Source organism: Poecilia formosa, unplaced genomic scaffold (assembly GCF_000485575.1).
Source record: "Poecilia formosa unplaced genomic scaffold, Poecilia_formosa-5.1.2 Scaffold41, whole genome shotgun sequence".
NCBI classification, from domain to species: Eukaryota; Metazoa; Chordata; class Actinopteri; order Cyprinodontiformes; family Poeciliidae; genus Poecilia; species Poecilia formosa.
Window position 1 is genome coordinate 743,699 of NW_006799980.1, and position 17,119 is coordinate 760,817.

Genomic DNA, 17,119 nt, shown 5'->3' on the forward strand with positions numbered 1-17,119 from the left:
ATGAAGCTGAGCTAAACTGGGACCTTCACTGGAACCAAGCGCGTTGGCCAGATGAGTCTAAAGTTGAACTTTTTAGCACTGAGCACTTCAGATGGGTTTGATTTGAAACCAAATGAGGAATATCATCTGCTGACTAAGCGTCCCACTGACAAAAGTTGGTTTATGTGCCTTTGCGGCAGATGTGCCAACAGTTGAGACGTTGGTGACACATTTTCCCAACAGGCCAAATGTCATAACATTTTCTACAGTTTAGGATTATGCAAAAAGATGCTTGTTCCACACCTTTGGCAAAAGTGTAAGTAAGTGCGAGTGGTGGCGTACGTATGAAATATGCGTTTTGTAAAAGAAATGTCAGTTCACTGAAACAAATCGTTTCATTGTTTGTTTTTTTGGGGGGGGGGGGTTTGAGCTGCTGGAGGAAAATGGAGGAAGTTGCACTTTATTTGTGTTTCTGCAACAGGAACTACAACAGCTTGTAGAACTGCTTTAAAAAGATGGATTTTCAGAACAAACGTATGCGAAACACGAAAACAGAAACGATGCAAACACTGGTGAAAGTCAGTAAGCAAAACTTCAGAAGAAGACGCCGCCACTAAAACGCCGGGTCAGTTTTTGCGCAACTGAGGAATCGGATAATGAACCTGCATCAGACGTGTCCTCTGTTGCAGTGTCCAGAAAAATAATAATTTCAGACTCATCTGCCCAATAAATGATGTTCCAGATGATTCCTGCTCTTCTTCAGGTTTCTGTCCTGCACTTGTTCAGACAGAGACTGATCAAGTTCGCCTTGTTCAGTTCAGCCAAGACCCTAATGAAGGTCAAATTAAGACATTTTATGGTTTTCTGCCAGAATCTTGCGGTTCTGGTGATTTTGCTTGGATTTCCATACCTGGACGTGTCTGCATTTGTTTTTAATGTTTTGTTTTGATTTACTCCTTAAATGTTTCAGTACTGGTTTGAAAAGCAGGCTCTTAAAAAAACTAGATAGTTTTCAACAAACTTCCTCTACCCATAAATCCTTCTGCATAGTTTAAAAAAAAAGTTTCTTCCTCCCAGCTTGAAGCTGAAAACAATAAATAGAGCTCAAGGCATTTAAATAAGCGTATCGTGCAGTGAGATGGGGCGGCTGTTTGTGTGTCGGTCGTACCCTGTGTGGCCCAGGATGGTGGCGTGGTGCAGCGGCCCTCTCCCGTTGCTGTCCGCCTGGTTGACGTTGGCGCCGTTCTGCAGCAGGAACTCACAGGCTGCCAGAGCGTTCTGGTCCAAAAACAGGCAAAAAGTTTAGAGAATGACTCAAAAAGTACCGAAATCCGACAGGCTAAGAGTTGTAATGGTCTGTAGAATCGTTACTTGACACACTTCTTTCTTTATGTTTTTCTTCCACTGAGCCAAATTTTAGTTGTTGTTGTTGGGATTTTTTTTTTTTTTTTTTTTCGCAGGTTTTCTGGCTCATTTTAAAACTCATTTTCAGTCGAGCACATGAGCTTTTTCAGAGAAATGTTTTGCGTTCCTGGCACTCTTGTTGCAACATAATTTGTTATCATTTCCTGAGTGGAAACTGAAATATATTAAAGATAACAGAGTTTGTAGATGTGATTCACAGGAGCACAATTGCAGAAATGTTTTTGTGAAGATGTGGAAAAACATAAAATAAATCCATCTTTTGGCAGTACTGACATTTTTTTTCACCTGCCTTATCATACCATGTGCAAAATAAATATGGGTCATCATATTGCACAGTTCCAGGTCGCAGTTGCTATTGTAGATGTGAGCAAGTTGAGGCGAGTTGCCACTTGTCTTGTAGCAAATCCCAGATTAATGCAGATAAACACACAAAGATGAGTCTGATTAAGTTATAAAGTGGGGATGTTTAGGTGTTGACACCCTTACAAGTCTTTTTAATGAGTTTATAACCACGTCTAACCTCAGGAAATCTCACCGGGAAGCTGTTTCTGCACACAGTGGTGGAGTGTGTGTTTACATGCGGTGACCTGTAGCGTCCACCTGTAGCTTTTTATCTGATTCACAACAAACGAAAGAGTTTTACACAGATATTGTGAGGTGAAAAAAAATAATGCAACGGTTGCTCATTATTCTCAGTGGGATGTTCTATGTATTTCCCATTTTTTAAAAATGGCTAAAAGTTGTTGGCCAGCCGGTGAAAGAGGAAGTTACAGGTGTCTAATTCACCTGAACAGATATTAACGTGATACATTAATGCCAATAATCATAGCAGTGATTATAACTATTTTAAAGTTGAGTTTTTTTCTCCGCCAAGTAAGTGTACTCAAGTTAAATGTTGGATTTTTCTAAACTAAGTTATTGCAACAACAAAAAAAAGCTGACTTTTGTTTTGACCAGAGATGCTAATTAGCTCCACAACAGTAATTTCCACAGAGTTTTGCTTCTCTCAGGCTCAGTTTGAGATCTTTCACGACATTTTCCAAGTTCTTTAAACACATTTTATGCTTTTTTTTAATTGTCATGTCAACTTTTACCAGAAATCTTTAAAGGAGCTCTGAAAACTGGATATCAAGACCGGTGCAAAACGACTACACGAAGGTGTCGTCCTCACCACAGACACAGCCTGGATCAGAGGCGTGCTCGAGTCCTCGCCCACGTTCACCCAGTTAACGTCGGCTCCGTGGGCCAGCGCGTCCGCCATGACGGGGAAGTTCTGCAGCGCAGCCGAGCGGTACAGCAGCGCCCCGGGATGAAGGCCGCTGAGATCCTCTTCTTCGTCTTCCTCCCAATCTGAGGACGGCAGATCATTTATTAACAACGGCGGTAGCTTTCATTTAAATGTTAGGAGAACGGCTTCATAAACTAATTTCATTTGTTCGAGCCTACCTTTATGAGAGCTTGAGTTGTTCTTTAGGATGTCGCTGGGGCTTAGACCTGAGGAGAGACAAACGGATGCAGTGAAACAGGTTTATCCCACGTGCTGCCACAACACATACACACACACGCACACAAAACCCTGCAGGAAAATCCCTCAGGGACCACCACTGCTGCTGAAAGAGCAAGTGCAGGGATTGTTTTTGTTTTTATTTTGTTTAAAACTGATCAGATTACAGAGAGAAGGTGCAGCGTCTTGTCAAAGTGTTAACACCATCCGAACATTTTCGCATTTTGCTACGGTACAGCCACAAACGTCAGTGTGCATTACTTGGGTTTTATTTGATAGATCCACAACATGTTTGAAGTAGAGACAAAATAATGGTTGACTTGTTTTTTCTGCTGGAAGGTGATTCTTGGTCTCAAGTCTTCTGCCGTCTCTAAAACTTATCCAACACGCAGCAAGATTTGTCCCGATTTCCCCCTTCCAACAATCTTGACGACGCCCCGATTATCTACATGACTCTATAGATAATCTGAGGAGATATTCCTGCAGTGTGCCAGGAGCAATCGGGTCGAATCAGAAGGACGTTGGGACTGCGCCGATCTAAAATCTGGGATACTGATAAACATGCTTGTATCACTTTTTCGCTCTTAAAAATACTCCATAAACTATCGCCAGTGCTTCTCACTGTTTATTTGCTCTGAACTAACGTTTGGTCTCGAGAGATTTTGGGCGACATCCTGTCTGACACCTGAATGCTTGTGAGTGAAATCAGTTCTATATTTTCCCACTAGACTAGAGTGCATCTCTGCAGCCCGTCTCTAGCCACCATTCTGCTGCTTTTCTGGACAACGTTCTTCTCGTCAGTTTAGGTGGACAGCCATGTTTTGTTCGGTACCGTTTTCATGTTCAGATGATTGATTAAAAAAAAATTCTCTGTAGAGCAAATATCAAAAGTTTGATCGTGTAATGGCGGTTTAAACATCTCCACAAACTTCTCCCCGACACAATTAGTCAGTCTACTACATTAAGGCAACTAAAGTTTGTGATCAGAAAGCGACAAAAAGTTCCCAGGCTATGAATACTTTGGCAAGTGTCGTGGCGCTTTTTACCGGTGAGCCGAGGCAGCGTGGCGCGGGTCGGCTTGGGCTTGAGAGGCGGCCGCTGGGTGTTCCGGTCCTGGGTGGTGGCTCGGGTTCTCCTGGCGCTGGACCGCCTCACCAGGGTGGATCTGCCGGTCTCAGGCAGCTTCTGGATAAACTTCTTTTCAACGTACTTTGACCTAATCCATGACTCCTTGTCGCCTCTGAGAATGAGGAAAGAAAGAGAAATATGTCTGCACTCCTTAAAAAAACCTACCAAATTCTGATAAAAAGTCTGTTTAAAACTCAAAGTGTCTCTTTGTTTATTAAACTTCACTTTTACCACACCTTTCAGATACAACATGGATGTCTCAGTCTGTGTGTTTAAAAAATAAAACCCTGAAGCATTAAAACTAGTTTCCGGACATAACCACCTCTGCTATCTGCATGAAATACCTGTCACTTCCTGTCTTCTGCAACATGACACGGTTAAAGAAACGAGGAAGTCGAACAAGTAGTCGCTGTCAGCTGAGATCATATTTCTGAAATGCGTAGATCTACAAACAAAGCTGCTTCTCTGCAGGAAACCCCCTGAAGACTCGATGTTCTTATTTGAGTTTTAGGCAGGATTTTATTAAAAACGCCACAAATATCACAGCTCAATAAACCTGCTTCAATAAAGTTTGAAAACATTCTCAAGTTCAACAACGTAGATGAATAACAGGCTTCAAAAATCACCCAAAATAATTAAGAACACAATCTAATTTTAAAAAGCACATTTTTAGATAATATAGCTAATAAAAATTTATCAAAAGTAAAAGATACATCAGTTTTATCGTGTTTTTTTATTTAGCTTAATCAAACTACTCAAAGGAGTTTTATCATTCCTATTTAATAAGGCAAAACCACATACATGCATAAATTACTGTGCAAAACTTTAAACTGAACTCTAAAACTCACTGAGTCTGTGGGTGCAGGCCTCCAGTGAATACCGCCTTGAGAATCGCCTTCCATCTAAAACTGCATTATTGTTGCTATAACAGATCAGTATTATCTATTAAATTGTATTTTTGGAGTAAACAACATTGTAGTAAACAAAAAACCTACACATAAGAATGGACATTGCGTTTAACAAATATTCATTCCTCTAAGGGTTTTTTCCACATCTAATAGTCCAGTAGATTCAGTTTAGTCGGGGACCAAAACACTTTTTTACATTTTCAGCTAATGCGGTTCGTTTTCACACAGCACAAACGAACCAAACCCTTTGGAAAAAAAAAAACTGGCTGTTCCCCGCATCGCCTGTGGCGGCGCTGCACCAAGAACCACTGAAGGAAGCGACACAAAGAACAACAGAAGAAGAAGAAGAGCGCAACTTCTGTCTGTAGCAAACGTAAACAAAAATGGAGTAGAGTCCGATTTTAGCAGGGTAGGACTTTTCTTCTGTCTTTGATAAAGGACTACTAGGCGTTTTTCCACTAGCATTAGACCCGTTCATTTGTTTAGGTTGATATTAAAATACTTTTAGAGGGAGTATTATAAAAAAAAGTCTGGGAGTGTAGAGTAAAGGTTTTTACACAATGTCGTGTTTAATTTAATATAAAGCTAGCAATGTGTCAGAAGTCATAGCAGATTCCTGGTTACTTAAGTTTTTACTGAAGGTTCTGGTTGCTGTCTCAGAAATCGAAGTGTACTTTTTTCAGACGGACTTACATGATCTGATGCGTATTACGATGTGTAAAACCTGTGAAATTCCCTGGTAAAGTGGTAAAGTACACATCTACACGCCGGACCCTCTGACTGACCTGGGACTGGACGGGTGGGGCTTCTTGATGGTGATCTCATCAATCCGAGCCTCGTAGATCCTGTTGATCACCGAGTTGCCCAACTCGCACATCAACTTAAAACAAAACAACAAAAAACGAGGTTGTTACAAAGAGACTCTCCCCTGAACGATCATTATTCTCACGGGAACTTGTTGTCCACACAGAAATCGGCACAATGTGGTTTGCTAAGCCGTTGCTGTTTAAAGGTTAAATCACCTTAATGAGCTCTGGCTCCCAGGTGTCGAGAGTGAGGGAGCGCACTTTGGAGAAATGGACTCCCAGGCTCCTATTGGGAAAGAAAACCATTACAGCATATTACTCAAGCTAGCGCTGTGTGTGTGTGTGTGTGTGTGTGTGTGTGTGTGTGTGTGTGTGTGTGTGTGTGTGTGTGTGTGTGTGTGTGTGTGTGTGTGTGTGGTCTAGTATCTGAAGCACTGCAAAGACCAATATCGACATACTACGTTGTGGGGACCAACGGCTCATTAATCAGAAACTGTTTCTGGGTTGGGATTTAAGTGAATCGAGTTTATTTTAGGTGTAGGGTTAGGAATGGTTGGGGTTAAAGGTCAGGGTTCGGCTATAGAAATTAATGAAAAATGAAAATGCAGAGGCCCTATGAAGATATAAAAACACACTGTATGTGTCTAGGTATTCTATTTAGGACCATTTCTGGCATATTTACTAACTGTCTGAAAGGCCTTATGGGTCCAAAGCCTGGTGCCAATATGTCGGACCCTCTTGTTAAGAGTTACAGGCTAACTTTAGAGGCATGGTGTGAATACCTTGGCAAATAGTAGTAATGGTTGTGGTTGGGGAAAATGTTTGAGTTAGGCATAAATGCTGTTAAGAAAACGAATAGAGATCAATGCAAAGTCCTACTTTGGTAGTGAGGATATTTTCTGCCCAGTTTTGGTAAAAAGCTATAATGACTATATCAGATATTAGGATTAAGCACTTATCTGTGTTAAGCCTCTGGCAAAGGCGTTGCTACTATTACTATTAGCCACTCAAAACATTAATATTACTTCCAGGTAGAAGAAGCTTGTGGGTCAAATTACCGTACTACATTACTGTACGCCTAAATCATGCCAGGAGAATGAATCATTCTGGGATTCACTGTGTGCCGAGGTTACGATGGCTCTGCTGGTAATGTGGTTTAATTAGACAGCATCATGTTTTGTTGTCAGAACAGGGAGAAATCTGCAAAGTGAAAAATAATTAGAACGTTGCCATGTACTGTGACAACTAGGTGACCGATTTAAATCGTTTTCCACGCAGAGTTTTTCCTCACAAGGTTTCATGGCTACCTGTGTATCCCTGAGCAGACGATGCACAGGGTGATGCCCAGGTTGATGGAGGCCCAGTCGGGACCGGGCTCTCCGCAGTCGCAGCACTGCTTGTTTCCTGAGATCGCCTGAATCTCCTCCAGAGCCTTGCAGCCTTCGCTGTCCTGATCCCCGATTCCTCCGCCTCCTTTCTCCAAGCTGCTCATCGACACCGAGGTGCAGCGCGACCTCTTACGAAACACAGACGCACAGGAATTTAGAAAAGGTCAGATCTGGAAGTTAAACTCTAGTTGTGTAAATTTCATGTGTTGGGGTTTTTGTTTTGTCCTCACTGGGCTGTGCGCGTCCTCTCTGCGCTCCTGGAAGGCCGAGGCGATGCTGTTTTGGACGGCAGTAATCCACGCTTGCTGCTCCCTCTCTGAGTCTGCCTGCAACAAACAGCACCTACACACACACACACACGTAAACACACACACACCGTGATCATCTGCCGAAAAACCTGCCCTGCCCTCCTCTGCAACGCAGGACATTTTAATCCACACACTCATCACTGATGAGAATCGCAGTGGCCCAAACACACGTCCGCGCCGCGCAACGCGGCCCACGCAGACTCACTTTGACGGAGACACCACTTCAAAGCAGAACCGCCTCTCGTTTTCGGTGCTGGGCTTGACGGTGCAGAGACGCAGGTCCTCCACCACAACTGTGGGCTGGTCCTGCACGAAGAACACACAGTGACGACCGGGCACGCCAACGTACGGCTTGTTTGCGCCAAATGTGCGTTTTTAAAATAACTCTTCTTGAAAAAAAACATACCTTAAATTTCTTCTGATACACCAGCTGATTCTTCTGAATTGAAAACCAACGTCTGGGACGAAGAAAGAGAATTTAGACATCAATGAGAACTTTATGCATTAGTTTTTTTTAAAAAGCAGCTTTTCTGTGTGGATTATTTAATGGGTAAAGTTTTACCTGCTCCAGGTCTTGAAGGCGTTGCTGGCCCGCTTGTAAAGGTAACCCTCCATCGCTATCCCGTTAGCCGCATCGGCGTTAAAATCCAAAACGGACTCGTCGTAGGACATGTCCTTAAAAATTTAAAGAGAGACCAGGATCCGTCTGACTCAAAGCGGATTTCTGTAGTTTGTAAGGTGTTTCTAAGTGTGACTTATGTAAACTTTTACCTTTTTCTTGATAGCTGCGTGCCTTTGCTCCATGTCCCTCTTCTCCCTGGCTGAGTTCAAGACAAACTGGGTGTGCTGTAAACAACAAATCAGAATTTATATACAGATTTCACAAAAGTGATTGCACCACTTCAAAGTTTTCACAACTAGTCACGTTACAACCATAAGCTTCAACGTATTTTAATGGGGCTCAGAGTGATACAGCTTAACTGAGTCAACATTTTACGTTTTTAAAACATCAGCTTTGCACATCTAGAAACTCAAATTTTTGCTCTTCTTTTCGAAATAGATAAACTAGAGTCAGACTTGAAGGAGAACATCTTTGAACGTTCATTTTAAAGTTGATTTATGTCTGGACTTTGACTGGACCGTTCTAACCGATGAACATGCTTCAATGTAATTCATTGCATTATGAAATATTTAGGGATTTTCTGCTGGGAGGTGAAACTTCCAGGTCTTTTTCTGCTTCTAACATGTTTATTCTTCTGTATTTAACTCCTTCCCACTGCATAATGCTACTACCACCATGTTTCACCATAAGGATGGTGCGTTTAAAGATAAGTGCAGTTTGTTGGTCAAAAAGTTAAATTTTCGTGTCAAGTGACCGCACCACGTTCTCTCGTGCGCTTATTGTATTTCCTAAACAGACGCCTGCGAGTTGAACATGAGGCGCCTTCCTTTGTTTTTGCAACTTTTCCATAAATGCCAGATTTGTGGAACAGATTGTAACACCCGAGCTGTGGATCTCAGCAGCTCCTCCAGAGTTACCATGACTCTCTTTAATGCTCCTCTTATTGTTGCTCTCTTTTGTTGGCGAGTTTCCATTGGTGCCACACTGAGATGTTCAAAGCTTAAGATATTGTTTTAGAGTTTAGCTGTAAGCTCTCCCTGATGTGTCTGATGAGATATCTGGTCTTCATGTTGATGTTTTCTTCACCAACGTTCCGAATTTACACTGAAATTAAATTACACACGGATTGAACTCGGTTACTTCTGAAAGTTTAACTGGATTTTAATTTAAGAATATCAGAATAAAAATGCAACCTGGAAAAATGCATAGAATTAAACGCACATAAATACTTTTGCAGTCTGAGAACTTTGTATTTTATGTCCTGTAGTCAAAGAAAAAGCTACCTAAACTCATTTTACTGGAGAACATTGTAAAATTTACATTTAGTGGTGCAACTCTAGATCACAAACAGGTGTGAGAGAACAAGCAAGACCAAACCAGTCACTAAGAAACCAGTTAAACTACAACTGCAGTCAGGAGTTGTTGAGATGAGTTGGCATGAATCTTTATTTCAGGAAAGCGACTCAGATCAGTGGGAAATAAAATCCTGCTCTTATGTGTTTTCACTTTTTCCACATTGTCCACCGATCTGCGGAGTACGCCAGCTGCTGAGTTGCAATAATTCCCTCTTTATTTCCCCCTCAGATGTGTTCGGCTCTTGGGCAAAAGGAGAAACGGGAGGTTAAGAGGTAGGATTTCCCTCCTTTAGGCTTCCCTGAAAACAGGATGTGGAAAATGTTGAACTCCTCTGAATGCCAAAATAGTAAGGAAAAAAAAAAAAGTAAGAAAAACAACACGTAGCTCGTGTTACTCTTGAAAGTCCAGATTTCAGCGGTAAAAGTTGAAACATTTTGGCTCCTCTTGGTCAAAAGGGCGGACTCAGCAAGTCGCTGCCAGAGTTGACGGTGCAGAAACGTTGCTTCCAGCTTCCGCCGACTGAAAGCCGGAGCAGGCGCTTGAGATAGAGTCACACAGACATGTGAAATATTTCCTGTTGTTGCTCACTTGTTCCTGTCATGATGAAAGTGTGACGTCATCCTGTGACTTTGCTCCCGCCCCGGTTGGACGTGTTTTTTTACTCAGCACCCAACGGTTTGGGACCTCTCTCGCCAGGGTTACGCTCAGCAGCTCGGATCCAGATTTTTATTTGTTTGTTTTTGATGCAACCTCCATACCTCAGGCCTCTGATGCGGTTCTGCCATGCAGCAGATAGAAACAACACCCAGACTTGGAGCGATGTTTTGGGATTGAGGTTTTGCACAGATTGCGTTTTTCGGCTGAGCCACTCAGCGACAGCCGCATGGCTGAGACCCAACATGCTCCAGGGTTTAACTGACACTTATTAATTCAATATGAAAGAGTAACGACAAGAAATTGGAGCACATTTCTTATCTGACTGCATTTTATCGCAATTGAGAAAGTCTTCTCCAACAAGTTTTGCCAATTGCCAAGTCTGTACGGTCATAATGAGAAGCTACTGGGTAATTTGATAAGTTAATAAGTTCCTCATCAGCAGATTATATTACTTTTTTTGTGAATTTTTCAGAAAGGTTTTTTTTTACTGATACACAACATCTCAGCAACATCCAAGCTTTGGCTACAATATTCTTTGGATCAGGCACCAAGCAGCAGCACTGATGAGTCTCTACTTTTTCTTTTTGTTTTTTGTTAATTTTTTGGGAAAATTAGAAATTGTAGTTAAGGATGAACCAGCCTTCCAAAGGTTCAATCAATTCAGATGTTTTCTATTACAAAGTCATGACATTATCATCTTTCACAAACTATATAGCAATCTTAGTCTTCGCAATATCGTGACTTTGAGGAAAGTCGTGTAAATCTACCCAAAATTCTCTTTAATTTTTATTCTGAAATATAAAAAAAAAAATAATTCTAGTAATCCCAGCTAAGCTGGAAGATTACGACCGTTAATGTGATAAAACAAGTTTTATTGGTGTTATTTTAAGCAGTGCATATAAATATCTGGTTTAATTTGCATGTGGTTAAATGAAGTCTCCCCATCGTTGGAGCCTTTAATTGCGGTATTAGTCAAGTTTTGAGGCTAATATTATGTAAGATAAAAGAACAGTCAACTTCTGGGCATGTTATGCTCACTTTTACACAGGAGACACTGATATTAGCGTGATTAATTCGGTTTACTTCAAAAATAATCCCATTGGAGAAGAAGCTGTAGCAAGCAGATATTGTTTGTGTTTATCTAACAACAACTTATTACAATAATTAAAGAAAAAAAAATATCTTACCTCTTCATTCAGTTTTTGGCAATATTGATCCAGTTCTGACAGAGACTGGTGGCCTTGTTGAAAGAACTGAGACTGGGACTCCAGGAGGGACAGCATCTAACGGGCACAAGACAGCTTTTAATTCAACAACAACAACAACAAAAAAAAGGGAAAAATGCAAACAAGCAGCTCTGAACTCACGGCCAACAGAATATCCGCCTTCTTTTTGGCTTCGAAGACGTTAATCTGAAACAAAGGAAGCGAGAGGTTAAGACACAATTAAGTGACCAACTGAGAAAACACGGCTATCAATCAAAACAAAACTATAATCAAGACTCGCTGCTGCTGCTGCTTATTTTACTAACTTTGGAACTTAAGCCTAAAAATATTTAATGAAGATTTAAACCTTTACTGCATTTACTGCAGTAAAGGTTTTACTGCAGCGTTACACTTACCTCCAGGACATAGTCCAGCGCCCCCGACCGGAAGGACTTGCGTGCGTTGAGCAGAGCGTTAGTCGCCTCCTCCACTTCGTGCAGCTTCCCTCGAGGAGCCTGGGCGTTCCTGGCCAGCGCGCCCTCCAGGGTCTCGCTGTTGCGCTCAAACTCCTTACGGACGTCCTTAAACTTCCGAACATCTCTGAGAGTCGGGGAGTAAAAACAAAAACTTAGTGAAACTGGGATTAGTTTTGTGCGATTAAATATTTCATCATACCGAAACAGAAACGGCGGCTCCTATGAGATTCTCACAAGTTTCAAAAAAAAAAAAAAAAATTAATAAATAAAATACTTTCTGAATAAAATATGAGAAAAAAAAAAATCAACAATTATTTATACTGCTGCTAAAATATCATAACATGCCCAAAATTTACTGTATTCTATTGTTTACTTGTTTTAATAGAACAGTCCAACACAAAGTAGTGCATGAATGTAGTTGAAAGGAAACAACCTTCTGTTTGTGCAAAATGCTAAAAAGATAATCCTGGAAGAAAACCTGCTAGAGGCTGCAAAAGACTTGAGACTGAGCTAAAACTTTCTGCAGAACAACAATAAAAAGTAGAGGTGGGGCTAAAATTATTAATCGAGGGCTTGTAATTAACTTATCGCAGTAAATAGCATTTAAATTGAAAACTGTATACTGACAAAAGAAGCAACATTTTCAACTAAAAGTCCATTTTTTGGAGCTAAATTGTTGAATAAATAGACGTAGAAGCTCCACAACAAAAACATTTGTTGTTTTTATTCAGTTATTTGTTTATTTCAGGCATCAGATCGGTGCAAAGTGTTGCTATGTAGCAACTTTGAAAAAATACTAATGTCAATGTGAACGTTGTTCGCCAGCGTTAAGTGTTTTGCGTTGAGTTGATATTTTAGGCTTGGATTGTTTCCATGACAGGCCGACTCTTTTCTGGACAACTGGCCCACAACAACCGTCTTTTCCAGCGTCCCATCAGATCGTTTTTTTGAAGCAAAAATTAACCCTCGGAGGGCCTGAAAACCCGGCTGCTGTTTGCCGATGCCGCTTCCGTGGCATTTCTACTGGTGCATCAGAAATGGTAATTAATTAAATAATCTCAAATAATAAAAGTTGCAAATTTAAGTCCCAGCCATACCTAAAACATATTTATGTGCTGGAACATTCGCTGAGTTTTAACACTTCAACTGTGCAAATCTGGAAAGAAACCCTGAAAAAAAAAATTATTTGATGTGTAAAAACCTAAGAGAACAGAGAACCATATATAATTGTCCCACAGCTTCATAATTACGCATCATTTTGTGTTGGCCATAACAACCAAATACATTAAAGTTTGTAATTGTAAACACAACGTGGGAAGGTTCAAAGGAGGTAAACCCATTTGTTTGGTGATTTATTTTATATTTTACTTTTTGTCACAAAATCGTGACATCATCACCTCCAGTGACAGCTGAATAAGCTGAACCTACACACACAAAAAAAAAAAACAACCTACTGTTTTCCTATGTAGCGTTACGTAACTCAAGCTACTCGTGAACTCGTGTCACTGTTTTTACTAACCTCCAAAAGGAAACCAGTGAGCTAACAAGGTCAAACCACATTGTGGAATATTAATTCCACGGTGTGCGTAGCATGATCTTTGCATCATGCTACACTAGTCTCTTCTAAACACCCTCCACTAATGGAGGCAGGCGGCAAGACGCGGTCTGGAGAAGGAGAGCCATAAAACCGTGTTGATGGTTGGCAGAAAAGCGAGGGAGTGGCTCCGTGTTTCCATGTTGGCTAATTGCACAGATTGCACTGCTGCAGTTGGGAAAGAGGCGCTAATCCCAGCGAACACCCAGGGAGGCGGCGCGAAGGCAGCTCACTCACTCCTTCACGAAGGTCTGCAGCTTCGTCCTGACCGACTTCTGAATCGTCTCGATCACTTCCTAAAATCGGAAACGGAGAAGAAAAAACAGAAATACAAAGAGTCAGACGCGATGTGTTCGACAGCGAGCTGGAGGCTTGCTTGACCACATACTGCTGCAGCCTATAACCACCATGACAGGAATGAAGAAGTTGCGGAGGTGAGAAACAGACAGACTGGCTCTCTAACTCACCCCCTGTGCGTCAAAGATGACAGACAGCTTTTTGGAAAATTTGTCCAAGCATTCCTGGAGGGAAAACGTCTCAAGTTATTATTATTATTCCATTTTAAATCGGATCTTAAATGCTTTAGGATATTCTTTTTCCCCTGTCTAAATGACAAACTGTGAATCCGTGCAGAAACATTCGACCATCAAACACTTCCTTTAGGTAAATTAGCTCTCAACAGCATTGAGCTTTGAGCAACTCGGAGGATTGTGTCAACGCGGCTTTTGTCACCTCCATCATGCTGTCCGTGGTCCACTGGTGTCCGAGCTCCCGCAGGCCGCTGACGAAGCTCTTGCTGGTCTGACAGTAGACTCGGCCGGCCTCCAGCATGGCCTGGCATTGCTTCACGAGCTGGAAGACACGAGCGAAAGCGGCCAACGTCATCACCGCGTGAATAAATAAACAGAAAACCTATTTCAGGATTTCGCAGAGCACGTGCGACTCGAGCTGCTGCCGACTGTTTTGTGCACAGATTCAGGAGCTCATTATCTTTTCGCGAGATGCCTGGGAAAAACAAAAAACAAAACAAAACAGATGATAATAATTTTCTCCAGCTGGGTAGAGCTGACAGAGCTACCCCTCCCCCACCTGTTGCCACTCGTTGCCCATCAGCTGACTGAAAGAAGGTGGCTGCAGTCTTTTTATGCTTACAGCAAAGATAAATTCAGCTCCTTCCTTCACTCTCATTACATAAACACTGTTTTACGGCGAACCATGGCTTCTCCTAAACCACAAACAAGCTTGTTATAGCTGTGTTAACCTGCGAACTAAAAAAAAAAAACACACAGATGAAACCACTACTACGCTTACCAAATGGTTATTCTAGATTTTTGCTAGAAATAAATAAATCAAATTCAAAATTACAATAAATGAATGTTCTGGTTACCATAGATATGGCTGTAATAATTAATATCTTGTTACGTTTTAGCAGCAGCAGGAACAATTATTACTTTTTTTATTCTTTAAATGAAAGCAGTTAGATAATATTCTGCTTTCATATATAAATACAGCAATAAAGTGCTTTATTCTCTCGGTGTCACGCAGCGAGAATCTTCCACGTCTAATCAGAGTTTATTATTCAGCCTCCACACGACCACATGTTGGAAAAACTTGACTCTTGAGCTGCCACATGTTCACCGCTGCGTGATTAAGCTGGTTGTGCAAAATGCTGCTGTTGTGTTTTTCCACTTCTGCTGTTGAGAGCGGAGCTGCTCCTCCAGCTACTGCAGTGCCGCCAAAGATTTGTTAACAGACGATGTGACTTCTAGTGATTGGCTAATTTCCTGGTAAACATGTTAGACAATCTCCAAATGGGTCGGTATTCCTGAACTCCCACATTGGGACCTATTCGTACCATAAAGTTCACAAATAAAAAGCAAATATTCCGAAGCAAATATTCCATCTTGAGTGAAATGCCTTTAGCAAACGTTCGCACGACGACACAAGTCGTACTTTGTGCTGCCACTTGGACCAAACATCCAACATGGACTTCCACAGAAAACATTAGAACATTTTCAATGATTGTTTTTTTTGTTTTTTTTTTTGTAAAAGTGAGAAGATGCGTTGATGTGATGGTGCGAGTCCAACCCGTTTGAGTCGCACCAGTCACTGCTGCTCTGACGTTTGTTTACCTCACAAACATATTTCACCTTCCGGTCCGCGCTTGTGATTCACACATTTCACTTGAGCAGACGGCCAGGCAGTAAAGCAAACTGCATAATTTAATAGATTAAAAGTCTCCTCATAGTAATATAGTTACTTATGCACCGTAATTAACTGTACTGGCTCCCTAATTGAATGTTGCTTTCAAAACTTGAGAAATGTAGCAGAATACTTGTGCAGTACTCTGCTACATATATAACACGTCATAAATTAGAGCTTTTTCCGTAGGAGGAGCATTTCACCGAACTTAAATGAAAACATTTTATCAACTGAAGCAGCTCTCTGCAGACCAAACATAAAAATAACCCCTTTGACGGGGATCTTGTTTGACTCATTTTCCTCCTTTAGGTTTTCAGTCAAATTAGAGATTTATTAGCGAATCGACCGGAAATCGAATAAGGGATTTGTGATTGTCAGCAGTTCAAACTGGGAAAAACAAAACAAAAACAAAAAAACGCTGAAAAACAGCAGGAGATCTGCATTGGCCAGTAAAAGCCTTACTGGTACATCTCTGTTTCACCATGGCAGTGTAATGTTTGTAAAACTGGTTGTTTTGGAAGCAAGTCTATAAAAACAGGACATGGTTTCTTTTTAGCAAATGAGAAACAAAAACCCTTTGTCTGAGAATGACTTTTAATCTCTGTGCACATCAGGAATGCAGCATTATGTGGAACAGGAGACTCAAAAGAAAAACACAAATCTGATCTCATGAAATGCAATCTCATGCAACCCGGGAAATTTCTGTTTCTGTTTCCTTTCTGCGACGATAAGGTCAGAGTTCAGCTGCAGAAACCGAGGAGGATGTTGCACAGCCTGGAGACAAAAGTATTTTCATCTCCTCTCATCCAGTTTTATTGATTTTTGCAGATCAATACGTCAGCCCTGATCCTGATCCACTTGAAAAAGTTTTGTTGTCGCGTTTCAGATGAGCCCATGCGGCTCATATGACGTTCGATTTTGTGCTTATTAGGTATGATTTGGGAACAGAAACGCGGCGTGTGGACGACTGGTTGAATACATCTGAAACCGTGGCCCGTTTGTGCAGCAGGGAAAACGGGCCAAAGCAGAACAAAGTGTTTGTTCTCTGATCGGGACGGTAATATGATGGGGAAGCAGCACCTGCAGATACTTCCTGCTCGATTCAGGTAAACTGTCCCCAAACCACCGACTCACTCATGCTTCTCACTCCTGATTTTAAGGGAACTCGTGATAACCAAGTGTGTGTGTGTGTGTGTGTGTGTGTGTGTACGCGTGCGCGTTTGTTTGTAATATCTTGTGGGGACGATTTTCCTGACACATACTGCATTGTGGGGACCAGTTGCTCCTTGTAGGGACCGAAGCCTGGACCCCACAAGGGGAAACCCTGTTTTTGGGTCAGGGGTCAGAGTTAGGGCTAAGGTATGAATTGAGTATGGGGTTAGGGTTAGGAAAAGGGTAAAGGTAAGGTTTAGGCTGTAGAAATGAATGGAAGTCAATGGAAAGTCCCCACAAAGATAGCCACGCAAACGTGTGTGTGTGTGTGTGTGTGTGTGTGTGTGTGTGTGTGTGTGTGGGGGGTGAGAGTCTTACCTTGTCCGGGCGAGTTTCCCGCTCGCTCCCG

At 41.6% G+C, this 17,119-nt stretch overlaps 1 protein-coding gene across 1 annotated transcript in view; it reads right to left on the reverse strand.

The window, feature by feature from the left end:
- Positions 1-17,119, reverse strand: part of acap1 (ArfGAP with coiled-coil, ankyrin repeat and PH domains 1) — a 26,851-nt gene that overhangs the window by 5,039 nt on the left and 4,693 nt on the right. The window contains exons 3-21 of the mRNA XM_007551290.2: positions 17,089-17,115; positions 14,089-14,208; positions 13,824-13,877; positions 13,594-13,652; positions 11,703-11,886; positions 11,449-11,493; positions 11,269-11,364; positions 8,218-8,292; positions 8,009-8,121; positions 7,853-7,904; positions 7,652-7,752; positions 7,369-7,480; positions 7,058-7,266; positions 5,967-6,036; positions 5,730-5,824; positions 3,955-4,148; positions 2,851-2,898; positions 2,576-2,754; positions 1,148-1,257 (exon numbers count right to left, since the gene is read on the reverse strand). Of these exons, the coding sequence (XP_007551352.2) occupies positions 1,148-1,257; positions 2,576-2,754; positions 2,851-2,898; positions 3,955-4,148; positions 5,730-5,824; positions 5,967-6,036; positions 7,058-7,266; positions 7,369-7,480; positions 7,652-7,752; positions 7,853-7,904; positions 8,009-8,121; positions 8,218-8,292; positions 11,269-11,364; positions 11,449-11,493; positions 11,703-11,886; positions 13,594-13,652; positions 13,824-13,877; positions 14,089-14,208; positions 17,089-17,115 (1,943 nt within the window). The remainder of the gene's footprint in view (positions 1-1,147; positions 1,258-2,575; positions 2,755-2,850; positions 2,899-3,954; positions 4,149-5,729; positions 5,825-5,966; positions 6,037-7,057; positions 7,267-7,368; positions 7,481-7,651; positions 7,753-7,852; positions 7,905-8,008; positions 8,122-8,217; positions 8,293-11,268; positions 11,365-11,448; positions 11,494-11,702; positions 11,887-13,593; positions 13,653-13,823; positions 13,878-14,088; positions 14,209-17,088; positions 17,116-17,119) is intronic.